The 16,794-nt window shown below is 40.1% G+C and overlaps 3 protein-coding genes and 1 pseudogene across 4 annotated transcripts in view; 1 reads left to right on the plus strand and 3 right to left on the minus strand.

Moving 5' to 3' along the window:
- The window catches only part of LOC144650017 (3'-5' RNA helicase YTHDC2-like), an 81,454-nt gene that overhangs the window by 63,990 nt on the left and 670 nt on the right, over nucleotides 1-16,794 (plus strand). The window lies entirely within an intron of this gene.
- Nucleotides 1-16,794, minus strand: part of LOC144655327 (kelch-like protein 25) — a 28,788-nt pseudogene that overhangs the window by 6,422 nt on the left and 5,572 nt on the right. The window lies entirely within an intron of this gene.
- Nucleotides 5,682-8,162, minus strand: LOC144656115 (kelch-like protein 23). Its single transcript, XM_078516372.1, has 2 exons — nucleotides 7,071-8,162; nucleotides 5,682-6,593 (listed from the first exon to the last, which is right to left on the minus strand). The coding sequence occupies exons 1-2, from the start codon at nucleotides 7,896-7,898 to the stop codon at nucleotides 5,715-5,717; spliced, it is 1,707 nt and encodes a 568-aa protein (XP_078372498.1). The 5' UTR covers nucleotides 7,899-8,162; the 3' UTR covers nucleotides 5,682-5,714.
- LOC144652531 (kelch-like protein 26) lies at nucleotides 11,206-14,644 on the minus strand. The gene is made up of 2 exons (XM_078512581.1): nucleotides 13,614-14,644; nucleotides 11,206-12,399 (listed from the first exon to the last, which is right to left on the minus strand). Exons 1-2 carry the CDS (start codon nucleotides 14,439-14,441, stop codon nucleotides 11,389-11,391), a joined length of 1,839 nt encoding a protein of 612 aa, XP_078368707.1. The 5' UTR covers nucleotides 14,442-14,644; the 3' UTR covers nucleotides 11,206-11,388.

Below are 16,794 nucleotides of genomic sequence, written 5' to 3' on the forward strand. Positions count from 1 at the left end.
TGTAGCGAATTAAAGCTTTACAAGATAGCACTCTGTCAAGAAATTTGGCTAATGAATTTATTAATGAGCAAGGGTCCTGCGCGACCTTAACATCACGCAATCGAGGTCACGAAAATACTATTTCCTTAAGGCTGGTTCTCATATAATCGCCCCGATCGTCTCTGTCGCTTCTGTCGTTTGCAAATTCTGAGGCGATCGAAGCGATTGGAAGCGATCAGAGGGTTCTCATATGATCGCCCCGATCGTCTGGTATATGCAAAATAGGGGTGAATCAACCAATTCAAGGTAATATATCATGATCTTGTCTTTCACGTTTCCCGCATATGAATATTCGTTGTTATTCCCCGATCGACGCACGTGTGTTTTTTTAAAACTTCTATGTTGTGGCCTCCTATCTTCTCATTACTGCCGTTTTACGGCGAAAAAGCAAAAGCGAGGCCAAATTAAACGTAGTTCTGGGTAATACGTATATACTGATGCACCATGCGAAAGTTTGGATCGCTTCGATCGTCTCCCTCTGTGGCAGTAGTTCTCATATTAGGGTTCTTAGGGTTATAAGGGGGGGGGGGGGGGGGGTTCTTAATTCCTATTTCCGAGCCTATTTTTTGCTCAAATCCCAGTCCCAGCAATGAAATTTTTGGTAAATCCCAGTGCATGAAAAATCAAGGCTCAAACGCACTATACGTGCAGTATCTGTGTTGTTTTAATTGTCCTAAATCCTGTTTTTATATCTGCTAGTTGAAATCGGTAAATCCCTTTCGTTTTCTAGAATTTTCAACTCAACACATCCGTATTTAACGTTTTCTCCAGTTCTTTGACTGCATAGGCGTACGGGCACCTTCGGTCCTGGGGGGGCGGAAAGCCGAATAAAGGGGCATGTAAAATGAAAAATAAAACATACATTGAAATAGTTGTGTACAAACTTCGCCTGCTTGCTTAAGTTCTTAAATTAATTAAGTGGCGTTATCCGAAGGTGTCAATGCAGTGAATCCTTTTTCGGATATCCTTAATTTATTCACTCTACTTCAGAAAAAATTATATTAATTTTGATGAGCCAATTTACATTGCTTTTCCCCCATTTGAAAGTAGGGTAATACAAAAGCGTGTAAAACATGCAAGGATGAATGGGTTTTAAAACATTTCGTTGAAAGTTTCAAGCTAGCCCTGAGAACTCAACATTTGAATCGAAAGCATTAGCTTCATCACATCACGATAACAGCTTCAAGATCTTGCACTAAATCCACCGTGCGCAAACGCTCAAGTTGTGGAAAAGCTGATTGCAACTGATTAAAACTGAGGAGTCGCACAGAATTTGCGAGAAAAATCGAACATGATTAAAGCAATTTGCGAGAGGAAACGAACGTAGATCCAATACTTTTCCTGTTGATGTAATTCGTTTTAAACGTAATGTTGACTAGACTATTTAGCTTATTTTGCATTTTTTCTTTAGGCTTGTTGCCCGAAACATTTTGGCACTGGGGGGGGGGGGGGGCTGCAACCCCCCTCGTTCCCCCGCCTCGTACGCCTATGTTTGAGTGAGCAGTTCAGAGGAATGACTTATTCACAATTTTCCGTGTGTGTTACTAGGTTAGTAGAGGAATTGCCGTCACATGTTTCGTCCAATCTCGTACCCAGTTGCAAGATTGATTTTGATTGGTTTTAAAAACAATAAAATGACCGGAAGTAAACACCAAGAAGATCGTTGAGTCATGGTTTTTAAAGCTTAGCATGCGCAATTCAACCGGAAGTCTGATATTGTTGGACTTCCAATCAGAACCTTCCAAGCTTGCTCGTTTCCGGACCGCTGTTCAAAGGGAACGAAGACCCTGGGTACGAGCATGTGTTTCGCCCTTATTGGATTACGCTAGTTTGAGCATGCTCAGTCATAGCTATTCCGCTGAGTAACTATATCACTGACAGGAAAATTGACCGCCGCTTGAAAGTAAGGCTTTCCACAAGTTGCTCGGCAACTTTTTAGCAACTTTTCATATTTCGAGCAACTTTTTCCCATTCGAGCAACTTTTTTCCTCTCGAGCAACTTCTTGTATTTTGAGCAATTTCCAGACCGAAGACCTCCGAAGATTATCCGAGTGTTGTTCAAAGGCCATACGAACGTTTACGGAGATTTACGAAGTTTGCCGAAGATTTTCGAGGAACATCTGAAGACGTTTCAACTTTCGGCTCATTCTGCATTCAAACATTACAAAACTCGTCAGCAAACATGACGTCATCGATATCTTCACGATTTTTCTCAGTTAAAGAAATCCTTGTTATTTAACAAATTTTCCCCTTAATATGTTATTAAGATACTTCTTTTGCTGTAAAATTGTATAAAACTGATTAGAAATCTTACCCTCAAGGGGAAATTAGAGAAATTATCTTGATTAGAAGCAGCGTTTTGGATTTTTTGGAGCAACTTTCGAGCAACTTTTATTATCAGAAGCAACTTTTTTGGATTTTTGGAGCAACTTTTGAGCAACTTTTTGAGAAATTACGGGCAACTTTTTGGGAAATCTCGAGCAACTTGTGGAAAGCCCTACTTGAAAGACGCTTGCGTGCAGGCGTTGGTTTCGTTTCAGAGTTTTCAACATTGTAACTGTGCCTTGAGGAATATTATTGAGCCTGAAATATATGTTTTTTCGGGTACTGACGTGCTTCCCATTCCTATTTTCTGGTTGTGAATCCCATTTCCCAGTAAAAACATATGCAAATCCCAGTTCCCATTTTACCCCTTCAGGACCCTCTCATATATCGTCACGGTCTGCGACCGATCGCCCGCATCAGGCTGGTTCTCATATGATCGCCCCGATCGTCTCTGTCACCTCTGTCGCTTCAAAACGTTTGCTTGCGAACGAGGCGATCATATGAGAACATTACAGAGACGTCTGCGACGATCGGTGCGATCGCGATCGCTTCGATCGCCCGTGTTCTATCCGGGCGATGGGTCGCAGACCGCGGCGATCGCGAACGATTATATGAGAACTACTGCCACAGAGGGAAACGATCGAAGCGAACAAAACTGTCCCATGGTGCATCAGTATTACCCAGAGCTACGTTTCCGTTTGGCCTCCCTTTTGCTTCTTCGCAACCTCGTTCCCAGGGTCTTGGGGGCGGGGAGAGAGAGACCCTGGGAACGAGGTTGGCTTTTTCGCCGAAAAACGGCAATAATGAGAAAATAGGCCACGAATTTTGCCTTTGCATCGAAGGCTGCCATAAGCGATATCAGAGTTTTGAAAAACACACGTGCGCCGATCGGAATAAAATCGAATATTCATATGCGGGACCAAAGAAAAGATCATGAATTATTATCTTGGTTGATTAACCCTATTTTGCATATACCAGACGATAGGGGCGATCATATGAGAACCCCCTGATCGCCTCCAATCGCTTCGATCGCCTCAGAATTTGCAAACGACAGAAGCGACAGAGACGATAGGGGCGATCATATGAGAACCAGCCTTATTATAGAACACGGGCGATCGAAGCGATCGCGGTTGCCCCGATCGTCGCAGACGTCTCTGTAATGTTCTCATATGATCGCCCCGATCGCAAGCAAACTTTTTGAAGCGACAGAGGCGACAGAGACGATCGGGACGATCATATGAGAACCAGCCTTAGGAAGCTGGCTACCGAGAATGATTTAATAAACGCCTGGAGCGTCTATTAAATTTTATGGGTCCTAGGAGAGGCGAGAAATAGATATGAGGTGTTTATATCATTAACTGTTACAAAACAAATAGGATGCGTAGTTTCCTAGCGGAGTAATTATAAGATACAAGACAGAGTTAGTGAGTAGGCGACTAATCTAATCTGCCCTCATGCAAAGCCTGCTGATGTCGTTTATAGTTCGTTATATATCGATGTCAGTTCATCGTCATCGGGGTCAACAATGTTGGCGTTATTGGCCTCTTCAATGTCTGAGTCAAGCAAGGAACTAACTATATTGCGTGATTTTACTCTATGAAACATTTCCTTGGTTTGGGGGTGATTCTTGGAGAAGGCATCTATTAGACAAGTGGGGCGTTTCTTTAATACGAGGCGTTTATTTGAGAGTGGGCGTTTATAAGTTCATTTACGGTATCCACCTTATCAAAGGTTTCAAGAAAATTTATTAAAACTAACATCAATATATAATTTTTACAAGTAGTTTTCAACAGGCTACGACGTTTACAGTTTCTAGATTTACTGGTAACAACTGCTATACTAAACGAGATGGAAAAATTTAACACCGCAGTTCAATGTCGCGCATGACCCTTGCTATTAATATGTATCGCATTTTCTGCGTTTTAACTTTAAAGTAAGAGCATGAAACGTCACCCTAAACACTAGTACTAATCTGCCAGTGAAACGACAATAACGATATGTTCCTATTTTTAACAGGAATTTTTCAGAGTATTAGTGCTTCATAGAGCAGTTTTCAATTGAGTATCGTAAAACCAAAACCAAAGTAGTTACTCTGGCCAATCACAAAGGTCACAGACAATCCAGTAAACCAATCAAAACTCGAAGCAAATACACGTAGCCGGCACAAAGCGCGGGAAAACGTGCGCGAGCGAGTCACGATTGGTTTTGATTTTAGTTCTGATTGGCTGAGAAAGTGGCGCTAGATTTTTAAGCCAATCACTAAGCGTAGTAATGCAAAACCAAAGCAAAGGAAATTTACTTTCGACACTCAAGTGAAAACCGCTCTAAGACAACACCTACTAAATATTTTTTTTCGGTAATACTGATTTATTAATGAAAAAGGGTCCTGCGCGTCCACAAGTAAAGTTTTGATATTCAACTAATATGACATGTATATAAATTTTAAAAGCTTTGACACAACACTATGCAATATCCAAAACAGAACTTTTAAACATTGATAGATAAGTATATGTTAATAATTTGTCATTTTCTGTAACTCACACAGGCTTACTAATGAAAGCACCAGCTAAAGCAGTTGACGGTTTGTCATGTTTTTAACGGTTAGTTTGTCTACCAGTTTAGCCATTCAACTGAACATACTTTAGAAATGTTTATACTTATATACCAAAAATGTAACTTAAACTACTTAAAGTTTTTTAATCATAATTATTATTCTGATACTGTTAAAGTAAAAAAGGAAAATCGTAATAACGTTTCTTGAGCGGTTTGCTCAGCAAATATCATAGACTGAACCCAACGCACGCAAGAAGATCTCAATGTTAATGCAGGCACTGCAGCCAATGTGATACAGTTTAAAACCACTGAGTTGTCAACTTTGTTCCACATTTTAAAGTCGCACTTCAAATTTCCATACAGTGTCTTAACCAAGACGCTACCATATAAAAGCTACCAATATTTTCATTTACGCACCCGCGCTTTTCGATTGGCTTTAAAAATCTCCCGCCAACTACTCCACCAATCAGATGCAAAACCAAATCCAATCGCGTTTCCTCGCGCTTGGCTCCGGTGTCATGTACTTGCTTCAAGTTTTCATCGTTTCTTGTCATAGGCCGTTGTAATAGCTTTGGTTTGGTTTTACGATACTTAAATTTAAAACCGCTCTAATTTACAAAATGAGCAATTACACATTCTGTTCGTTATTGCTTTCTTAATTAGAGTTGTTTCTGTTGTTCAACGAAAGACCATTATTCTGTAAGAAAACTATAATCCTAACGAAATATTCTCCAAACAGGAAAGTATTCTGTATATCTCAGTCAATACCAGCCATTTATAGCAATTTTTAATCTACATCACTCTGTTTTTAAACTCTCCCTCTTTACTGACATATAGCACAGAACTGCAGTTATGTCAATTTTTCCTAAATTTTCCCACTCACCCAGTGGAACAGGGTAAAGCTCCCCTGGTGAAATTCTTATGCCACTGTCAACTGGAAATTCGTTGATGATGAAATACACCCTCCCTTCTATTTCCACTGCACCAAGGTTGTTTGGGGGAATACGTTTTTGTTCAACAACAGACCAAGTGTTGTTTTCCTCATTGTAAACTTCTACAGGTGCATAATTTCCATTTGGAGTATTATTACTAGTATCTATGGTAACGTTACCCCCTGCAACATAGAGTTTACCATTAACTACAAAAAGGCTTGATCCAAAGTGAGGCTGGCAGGTTGTTGCCTTTACTTCCCATTCATTCTTATCTGGGTCAAAACAATACAGCACTGCATTCTTGAATTGCCATTGGGCAGTTCTGTTTCCATAAAGAACGAACACCTTTGAATGCAATACCACTGCCCCACTGTTATAAAAATAACCACCAGTGATACTTGCTTTTGCGAAAGATTGCCAATGACATTTAGACAAGCTATACCTTTGTGGAATATGATTACAATCAGGACTAATCGCATACATATAATCTTCTATGATACATAAGTTGCTGATTACTCCACATGAGTGTGGTAGCTTTTCCCACTCATTACATTCTGTGTCATAACGATAAATACCATAAACCCCTTGGTCATATCCAGCAACAAACAACTTACTACCAACAGTTTGTGCACAATAACATTCAATTGCCTCAATTGACGGTGTTGTAGATGACAGAGGTTTCCATGTTTTGGCTTCAACGTCAAAAAACTGCATTTGAGCCTTTGGCGTAACTGCGATAACAACCTGTGTGAGAAATAAAAGAACGTATCAATAAAAATAACCGTAAAAGGTCATCTAGAACACTGGATCACAGGGGACAATGCCTGATCTAGAGCAACAGGTCGTCTAGTGTGATAAGTTTGGTGAAAGAGAACTACTGCAAACTGACTGGTATTAGATGGTAAAATCATAAGGGGGGGGGGGGGGGGCAGACGGCAACTTAAAAGATGTTTCTTTACTCCACAGCAATAAACTTTTAACTTATTGGGTTTAAACAACATAACTGTCAACAGACAATAGTCTGTTATCAAGAAAACGATTAATTACGTGACTTGGTTAAATTCGATCGCGTGACTTCGGTAAACAAAATAGCATTGTTTCATGCCTGGGTGCTCCTTTTCCGCGTGAGGTATTAAAATAGCAGACGGCTAACACGCAGGCTAGGGAATTCATTGCTTTTACGAAAAATGTTAACTATTGAAAGCCAGAGCTTTTACCTACCGGACTCATTGATCGTGGCTTAGTTTTCTCCATAGCAAACTTGGAGCTCTGAGAAGGCATGTTGTTATAGACTAATGCCTCATAAACTTGCATGTGGATCTCTGGATTTCGCTGCATCTCCTCAGTATTCAGGTCTTCAAGCACAACCCTGATATCCACCAGCCCCAGACGAACAGCTCCGATAACTTTGGCCGCAACTTCCATCCTCTCTTCCTTCTTGTGTTTTATCCATTGCATCACTGATTTGAAGACGAACGTCTCCGAAGGTGCACTGAGGTCATCTCGACTGAGGAAGATTAGTAATTGGTCTGCGCCAATATGGGTCAGAAATTCTTCGCTTTCACAAATTTCTTTGAACATCGATGCCATTTTGTGCTCCGCTGCCTCCTGCAGATCTTTCAGACCATGTTTATCGGCGATATTCCAAACGCGACAGTACGTTTGAACATCAAAGCGGAGCTGAACAAACTCGATCAGCAAGAAATCACAGCACTGTTGAACAACACTTGGGACTTGAAGATGATCAGCGGCGGCAAGTACATCAAATACGTTTTCCTCGTTGACATGAAGATCTCCAGTGTAGATGGAGTCCATTACAATCTTTAAAGCATCGGGTGAAATGCTTTCGTCTTTCAGTTCGATCACTTCCTGGTTCGACTCCTTCATTCCATCTGTAAACATGGCGTGGAAATAATCGCTATTCGCAGCGAGTACAATGCGATGAGCTGGAAAGACGTCTTCACTCACTTGTAAACGAACGTCGATGAATTCACCTTCGTCTCTAAACTGAGCAAACTTGGACAAAAGATCCACAGAATGGGCGACCATCTTGAGACGTTTTGCGTGTGACTCGCCCTGTTAGTGATTACGCAAAATGATCGTCGCGTGATCATCAATGCATGCCTGCCTCTAAACATCACGCAAGCCACGTCACGGAACTATTTTCAAAATTACTTAGGAATCTCGTCCGGAAGCCGCAAGATATGCAATTCTTAAAGGAGGTATATTCAGCCCAGTAGCAGCGCTCGTTTTGCTGCGCTGTGGAACGTGAATCTCCTTGTAAAGCTTCAATCGAGAAATAAAGAACGTATGCATCTGAAAGTTCAGATACTTCTTGTATTATTTATACCTTACAGTTCATAAACAATTTGTGGATTCATTTGTTTTTATCCTTTATGCAAATTAAGAAAGCATTAATTTTCAACCAGTTTATTTCTTTATTTTGTGCAAAACGTGATGCTTGAATTGTTTTCTTCTCTTGCGTCTCTAGTTTTGCTTAATCCAATTGAAAGTTCCTGAAGTCAAATTTCCTATCGTTTGGCCACGCTCTTTGATTTAATAAAACCATTTATCGACCATTTCAGCCAAGATTTTAGTGAGTGAACGCACACGATACTCCAAGAACTATTTAACTCAACATTTTTTTCCATATACTTAATTTCGTCCCATTCCCCGCTATAGTTAGAAAAATGGGTCATGATGAGCATAAAAATAAAAGCCTGGTGCGTCAACCCACGGCCCACGTGCGTATAGCCGCACCCACATATTGGCTCAAGCGGGATAATCGGAGTCTTTAAATCACATGTTTACACACAGTTGTTTAAAGCGTGTGTGTTTTAGGGGCAAAAAGAGCGGTTATCAACTCAGCCTCATATTTCTCCCTGGTTTGCCGACGCCATGTTCAAAAAATTAAAAGCTCTTATTTTCCCGCTGTCACACCTTGTTGCCTTCGGTTTTTCTCACACAAGGTAGGAAATAGCTTTCGAATTTTCCTTTATTTCAAATCCTTATGGCTGTAATTCACAAGGACAGAATACCAAACCAAAAATCCAAGTAAATCACACGGGGTAGAGAAGTGCGTGACGTAAACGAACTCGACAAGAAATTCTGACTACGACAATAACAGAGTTTAATTGACAGAGCTCAATGTTCCATACAAAGATGATTGATTCGAACCACGTGCTAGAGTTAGGGCTTTCCACAAGTTGCTCGGCAACTTTTTGGCAACTTTTCATGTTTCGAGCAACTTTTTTCCCCTTGAGCAACTTTTTTCCTCTCGAGCAACTTGTTGCATTTTGAGCAATTTCCAGACCGAAGATCTCCGAAGATTATCCGAGTGTTGTTCAAAGGCAATACGAACGTTTGCGAAGATTTACGAAGTTCGCCGAAAATTTTCGAGAATTTTCTGAAGACGCTTCAACTTTCGGCTCATTCTGCATTAAAACATTACAAAACTCGTTATCCAACATGACGTCATCGATATCTTCACGATTTTTCTCAGTTTAAGAAATCCTTGTTATTTAACAAATTTTCCCCTTAATATATGTTATTTGGATACTTCTTTTGTTCTAAAATTGCATAAAACTGCTTAGAAATCTTACCCTCAAAGGGAAATTAGCATATATTTAGAGAAATTCTCTTGATTAGAAGCAGCGCTTTGGATTTTTTAGAGCAACTTTCGAGCAACTTTTATTATCAGAAGCAACTTTTTTGGATTTTTGGAGCAACTTTTGGGCAACTTTTTGAGAAATAACGGGCAACTTTTTGGGAAATCTCGGGCAACTTGTGGAAAGCCCTAGCTAGAGTTGTTGAAATGATTGCCGTAAACCGTATGTCGGTTCGAACTGAAATATAATAGCGAAATAGAACTAACGTGACTAATAAATCTAAGCATACAAGCTAAACAATTCGCGAGATATATCATTATAGCTAACATTCACAATAACGTCCGAATGAAGAAACGTAACATAATCTGCGCATATACTAATCTTATAGAAAGCTAACAAACGATCAAGTCTCATATGACGGCTAATTTTGGATAGGAGTTTATGACAATTAACCTTATAATAAGATAAAACTTAGCCTAGCGAGATAGTTTCTTAATGGTTCGAGTATAATATGCCAACTAACTAACTCGATATAAACGGTATAGAAGCTATCCTGATAGTCGAGAAAAACGAAACTTAACGCAAAAACAAATAACAAGGAAAACTAAGGATAAGCCTAAAAATAAGGAATAGATTACTTACTTTGGTTTGCACACGCACTGAATTAGACTTGATAGAGTAGGTAACCACGAGTGTAGAGAGAAATCTATGGCCCAATGCCGAGTAGATGTTGACACAGTGAAGTCTACACTAGAACTGATCTAACTTAGAAATTCTTACGGATTTATCTAACCGAGAAACACGTGCGCAAAACCTGCGGTTATGACGATTTTCCTACATCGGACATAGCAGCCTAGGGCTGGTCTACCACAGTAAATAAAATAAGTAACACGCGGTATGATAGAAAGGATAATTCGATAACATTTAAATTAAAGTAAGTTCCTGTGATAAGATGTGGAGTAAACGTCACGTTTCAAAACCAACAATGGCAAAACGCAGTTTTTTACAGTATTACGTGATCAAAAGATGAATTTATTACTAACACAGTCAATAAAATTTTTCAGGTGATGTACTTCTTTTAATGTGGTCAGTTTGTATTGACTCAATCTTCTAATGCTTACGTTTACAAAAGGTTATTACAGATAAAATCAAGTTGAATATATTATCACACGTGTTTCGTTTTTACAATTGCGCAACTGTAGCGCACTTTACAATCAATTTAAAGAGCATTTCTCTTCAAAGCACTTTTAGAATAGATATATCCTGATAAGTCCTCTAATCTTAATAAAGTATAGCTAATACGCAGCAGATGGTTGTTCGAAAGCCGATTAACACTAATCCATGATTAAAAATTAATCGAAGGTTAAATTCCTCTTTTATAAAAGCGTTTTTAATTACTGCTTATGTTTTGTGGAATTAGAGAATAACCGACGTGCTAATGCTAATGCTAATCCTGGATTAGCTTTATCGTGCTTTGAACAACCCAGCCTATTATAAAAAACGTTCTTCTGTGTAAACTGAGAATTATCAGTGTCAACCTTTAAAAAAGTTATTTTCAAAGAAATCAAACGAAAGATACGAAACTAACGCTTTAACATACATTATATATGCAACGCGGGAGTATACAAAACCTGTAATACCCTTAAAAATTTTACGTTTTTTATGTAAAATTAGCTTACTTAGTTTCCTCAAAATACAGCGAGCTATAAGCCTACCAATAACTATGATTTACATACTCTATTAAAATGCAAAAAGTTTAAAACTCTTTTAGAGTACAGCGATGACATCACATTGTCATCTAGTACACTCCTTTTTTATTTATAAGAGTGACTGAAACTGTTACAGGAAACCAGGAGCCCAGTGACAAACCTAGCACACTTTCACACTCTATGCTATAGCGTATTATATATGCAAAGAGCTTTAATACTTAGTCAGTTGCTTTTCAGCTTGCCCGGCCCGTTTTCAAGTTTTTCTCTTTTTACAGGCAGATAACACAAGACTGCTTTATCACTTACTTCCGCTAAATTTTCCCATTCATTTAAATGAATGTGATACACCTCCCCTGGTGGAATTCTAATCCCACTGTCAATGGGAAATTTGTTGATAATGAAATACACCCTCCCTTCTATTTCCACTGCACCAAGGTCGTTTCGGGGAATATGTTTTTGTTCAACAACAGACCAAGTGTTGTTTTCCTCATTATAAACTTCTACAGGCGCAGGGTCACCATTTGGTTCATCAACGTTGCTATAACAAGAAATTTTTCCCCCTGCCACATAGGGTCTGTTATTGACTACAAAAAGACTCGATCCAAAGTGAGGCCGGCAGGTTGAAGCTTTTTCTTCCCATTCATTCTTTGCTGGGTCAAAACAATGCAAAACAGCTGGTTTGACATACTCAGTTCTTTGTTTCCCCTGCAATTCTTTTTGAGTTTTTCCATGAATTACATAAATTTTAGATTGGAAACCAACTGCTGCTACAGCAAAAAACCTATTTTGCCAATCACTTTTGAAACTCGGTTTAGCCCCACTTTGCCAATTGTTGTTAGCTAAACTGTACCTCTGAGGCGGATCAGATTCACTAATTGCATAAATATAATCATCAACAGTATATAGGCAGTTGATCTTATGGTTGGACTCCAGAAAAGGTGGCAGTGTCTCCCATGAGTTATTAGCTATGTGATAACGGTAAATAACATATTGGTCAGACCCTTTCTTTGCAGCTACATACAAGTAATTACCAGAATATTCTGCACAAAAGCATAATCGTGTTTCTTTATCTAGCTGGGCCACATGTGGCAGAGGTTTCCATACTTTGGCTTCAGCATCAAAATACTGAACTATAGTCTTGTACTTCACTTGGAAATTCTCATCTGGACCTGCGTTAGGACTCTCGACTGGCTTCTTAGTCTTTGTCATAAGCACGTTAATGGCCACAAGAACCTGAAATAAATTAACACAAATGAGCATGCTGCTGATGATTGTCAAGAGTTTTTGAATACCTCTGTAAAAGAGGTCGACTGCGAACTGCGTTTTGGGTCAAAAGTCAAATCCCATTAAACTTACCCACGAATCTATATTAATTCAATACTAATTGTAACCGCCTCAGGTTCTAAAAATATTTCTAAATAATGCAGTTTTTTTGCCAAAATCACTTGAGCCATTCTAATGGTTAGCAGTAAAACAGCAAACATTGATGAGCTCACTGCTACAAGTGCTCCCTTTTAAGGAGGCTCACTACAATTTCTAGCACTTTTTAGCTCTCATACTTTGATGGGTCAGTGCTACAATCATGCATTTATTTACAAGAATGGTATCAAACAAATGCCCAATCATTGATAAACAAGTTGTAATTATTTTCTTGACGTCACTGGAAACCATAGCAACAGTATAATCTTTTTAAAATACCCTTAATTTTCCTTTTAAGCGCTTATAACTTATAAACGAGTCTGGTGACCCCCATATTTTAACACTGAATAATGATCAGCATGTTGAGATACAACTTTTTGCAAAGTTAAAAAAATTTCTCCTGAGCCATTTCAGAGCCACCTTAAATTTTCGAATTATTGGTGCAAAATACAATTGAATGCAGACAGCTCAAGCACCCACAGGCTATTTTTTTCCTTGGGATTCCTTGCTATTGCATTGTGCATACCTACTGCTCAGAATTTTACACGTAATAAGCATTTGCTTATAAGCAATGATGGTGGCTTTTTGTGGTCCTCAAGAACACTGCATGCTTGGAACATATTGAATCACTGTCTACTTAAAGGCGTCTCTTTATCATGAATCACACATTTTATTGTTTCTTGACATCAATGCAGTACATCAACTTTTTAAGTTCATGCTTTCTCCAGTTTCCCCTTACTTTTTTGCTCTCACGAAGCGTTAAGGAGTTATATGATGTATACAATTCTTGTTCACAAGCCCAGATTTCAGACCAACCTCCATATCAGACCAAAACCGACTTTTTATCCCATCAACGAACGACTAAATCCGACAATTCAGTAGCTACCAAGAAAAAATACCAACAAAATAAAATTAAACAGAAAAAATATCCCCTATTTTACAGTTTGCCCGCAAAAAAGCGGGTTCCCCCACCCACCACTTTCACCCCTCATCAACATTGGGCCAAGTGACGTGGCAAAGACACTTACCGGGCTCATTGATCGTGGTTTGGTTTTCTCCACAGCAAACTTAGAGTTGTGAGAAGGCATATTGTTATGCAACAGTGATTCCTGCAGATGCATGCGAATCTCTAGATCTTGCTGCATGTCTTCTGTATTCAGTTCCTCGATCACAACTTTGATGTCCACCAGCCCCAGACGAACAGCTCCGATAACTTTGGCTGCAACTGACATCCTCTCTTCCTTCTTGTATTTAATCCACTGCATCACTGATTTGAAGACGAACGTCTCCGAAGGTGCACTGAGGTCATCTCGACTGAGGAGGCTGAATAATTGGTCTGCACTAAATTGGGTCAGAAATTCGTGGCTTTCACAAATTTCCTTGTACATTGGTGCCATTTTGTGTTCTGCTGCCTCTTGTAGATCTTTCAGGCCATGTCTCTCAGCGATTGTCCACACCCGGCAGTACGTTGGCACATCAAACCGAAGCTGAACAAACTCGATCAGCAAGAAATCACAACACAGTTGAACAACGCTTGTTACTTGAAGATGATCAGCAGCGGCAAGAACTTCAAACACGTTTTCCTCGTTGACATGAAGATCTCCAGTGTAGATGGAGTCCATGACAATCTTTAGAACATGTGGTGAAATGCTTTCGTCTTTCAGTTCGATCACTTCCTGGTTCGACTCCTTCATTCCATCGGTAAACATGGCGTGGAAATAATCGCTGTTCGCAGCAAGTACAATGCGATGGGCTGGAAAGACGTCTTCTCCCACTTGTAAACGAACGTCGATGAATTCACCTTCGTCTCGAAATTGAGCACATCTGGACAACAGAATTTCAGAATGGGCAACCATTTTGCGATGTTTTGCTTTAAACTTGTGACTCGCCCTGTTAGTGTTTGAAATGCAAATCTAAACGATCGTCGCGTGAATATATTTAAGCTAATATAAAACACTGGTTTGCACTGAGTTAGGCAGTTCTTGAAGGAAGGGATATAAACTGCACTCGGTTCACTGTGCTGTGGAACGTTAAACTCCTTGTAAAGCGTTTATTCAGACATGAAGGGGAAGCGGTATTTAGCATAATATGAGAAAAAAAGTCCTTCGAACATAATGTGATTTTTGAAGCGAGTCGCCCGTTCCATTATTGTGCGCACGGACGCGAAACGTTCGCTTCCAATGCTAATGGGGACTGGAAGCGAAACGTCTCGCTCCCACGACCACAATATAAATATTACATATGCAGGAGAAAGACGCAAAACGTTTCGCTTCGAACGGCCAATGGGTGGTAAGAAGCGAGACGTTCCACTTCCAACAGCCAATGGGCAAAAAGAAACGAAGCTTCTCGCTTCCACGCCCACGATACACTATTAGTCGAAGAAAATATGCGAAATGTTCCGCTTCCTACAGCCAATGGGCGATAAGGAGCAACATATCTCGCTTACATTATCTGGCTTACAATTTAAACATTATTAGTCTGCTGAAAGATGTCTTTTGCCGTAAATGTATTCGTCTGCGTTAACCAAAAAACGTAAAAGATATTCCAGACCTTTATGGTGTGATTCAACTTTAGCATCAAACCATCTCAAACAACAATCTTCGACAATGAAATCTGCACTTGACAGAATCTTGGTCATTATTAATTAGCCTACTCAAAAAGAAGAGTGCATTAGGGTTGTCTGTCAAGTAGTGTTCTACTTTGTAAGGGCACAAGTAGGCATCTACTCTGTCGTTAAAGTTGTTCTTGTCTTGCAATTCGTAGTTACTGAAAAGAAATACGGTTCCTGTTAGGATATTTATTGGCACGGTATCTTGCTTGAGGCTGGTTTTCCATGACAGCGAGTTTTTTTTACAATCTTTAGGGCGAATGTAGACCAACGTGACGTTATACGTGCAGTCGGGCGCACTACACTACAGCTCTTAACTCCTTCACAACGACCCTTGTTGACTCTTTGGTAAATGTACCATCGACGATCCACTGTTTGAGGGCTTGTTGTCCGGCCCTCTGGACAGTTGCATATTATTATACAGAAAATGTGGATTGATTTTTGACGGCTGAGCCAACTGTTGCAGTTCTTAACGTACAAACGTTTGCCAGGCTCGGTCCTAAAACCAGGGTAGTGGTATTCTTTGGCGACGCATTTTACCTATGTAGTGTATCTTCGACCGTCATTTCCTTGACATCAGGCAAAAAGTGCTTAGAGGGTCAGTTTTGGTGCGTCTTTAGGATTTCTTCTTCATCTTCCACTTTTTCTTGGTGCAGCTTTAATAGATGCTGTAGTGAATTAGGTTATAGAAACCAGGAGCCCCTATTATATGTTATGGCAGTACAAGGCATCTACTGCAAAATTCGGTGACCCTCATTGGTGCATTTTATAAGCGTGGAAGCGAGATGTTTCGCTTCTTTTTGCCCATTATTGGCTGTTAATTGAAAGCGAAACGTTTCACATCTTTCACCCATCTAATAGTGTATATATTGCTGGCGTAGATGCGAGTCCTTCACACTTTTTACCGCCCATTGGCTATATTACAAGCGAAACGTTTCGCATCTTCCACCTGACTAATAGTGTATATATTGTGGGTGTGGAAGGGAGTCGTTTCGCTTCACACCGCCCATTGGCTGTTGGAAGCGAAACGTTTCGCCTCACACCGCCCATTGACCGTTGAATTGGAAGCGAAACGTTTCGCTTCTTACCGCCCATTGGCTGTTGGAAGCGAAACGTTTCGCTTCTTACCGCCCATTGGCTGTTGGAAGCGAAACGTTTCGCTTCTTACCGCCCATTGGCTGTTGGAAGCGAGACGTTTCGCTTCACACCGCCCTTTGACCGTTGGAAGCGAAACGTTTCGCTTCACACCGCCCATTGGCTGTTGGAAGCGAGATGTTTCACTTCTTACCGCCTTTTGGCTGTTAGAAGCGAACCGTTTCGCTTCTTACCGCCCATTGACCGTTGGAAACGAAACGTTTCGCTTCACACCGCCCATTGGCTGTTGGAAGCCGAGACGTTTCGTTTCTTTCCCCTGAATAAGTTATGTATATGATGTGGACGAGGAAGCGAGACGTTTCGCTTTCAGTCGCCATTAGCAGTAGAACGTTTCGTTTCGCTTATGCGCGCACAATAAAGGAATGCACGATTCACTTCAAAAATCACATTTTGTTTGAAAAAATTTTCTTCGCATATTATGGCAACTGCTAATTGCCCGAAATCAT

This window comes from Oculina patagonica, chromosome 1 (assembly GCF_052425735.1).
Source record: "Oculina patagonica isolate OP01 chromosome 1, crgOcupat, whole genome shotgun sequence".
Taxonomy (NCBI): domain Eukaryota; kingdom Metazoa; phylum Cnidaria; class Anthozoa; order Scleractinia; family Oculinidae; genus Oculina; species Oculina patagonica.

Excerpts from the sequence above, each read along its gene's own strand:
- LOC144656115 (XM_078516372.1), bottom strand. The coding sequence starts at position 7,898 with ATGGTCGCCCATTCTGTGGATCTTTTGTCCAAGTTTGCTCAGTTTAGA. Across the intron at positions 6,594-7,070 it reads AGCCACGATCAATGAGTCCG|GTTGTTATCGCAGTTACGCC; the intron begins GTAGGTAAAAGC and ends TTTCTCACACAG.
- LOC144652531 (XM_078512581.1), bottom strand. The coding sequence starts at position 14,441 with ATGGTTGCCCATTCTGAAATTCTGTTGTCCAGATGTGCTCAATTTCGA. Across the intron at positions 12,400-13,613 it reads AACCACGATCAATGAGCCCG|GTTCTTGTGGCCATTAACGT; the intron begins GTAAGTGTCTTT and ends AATTTATTTCAG.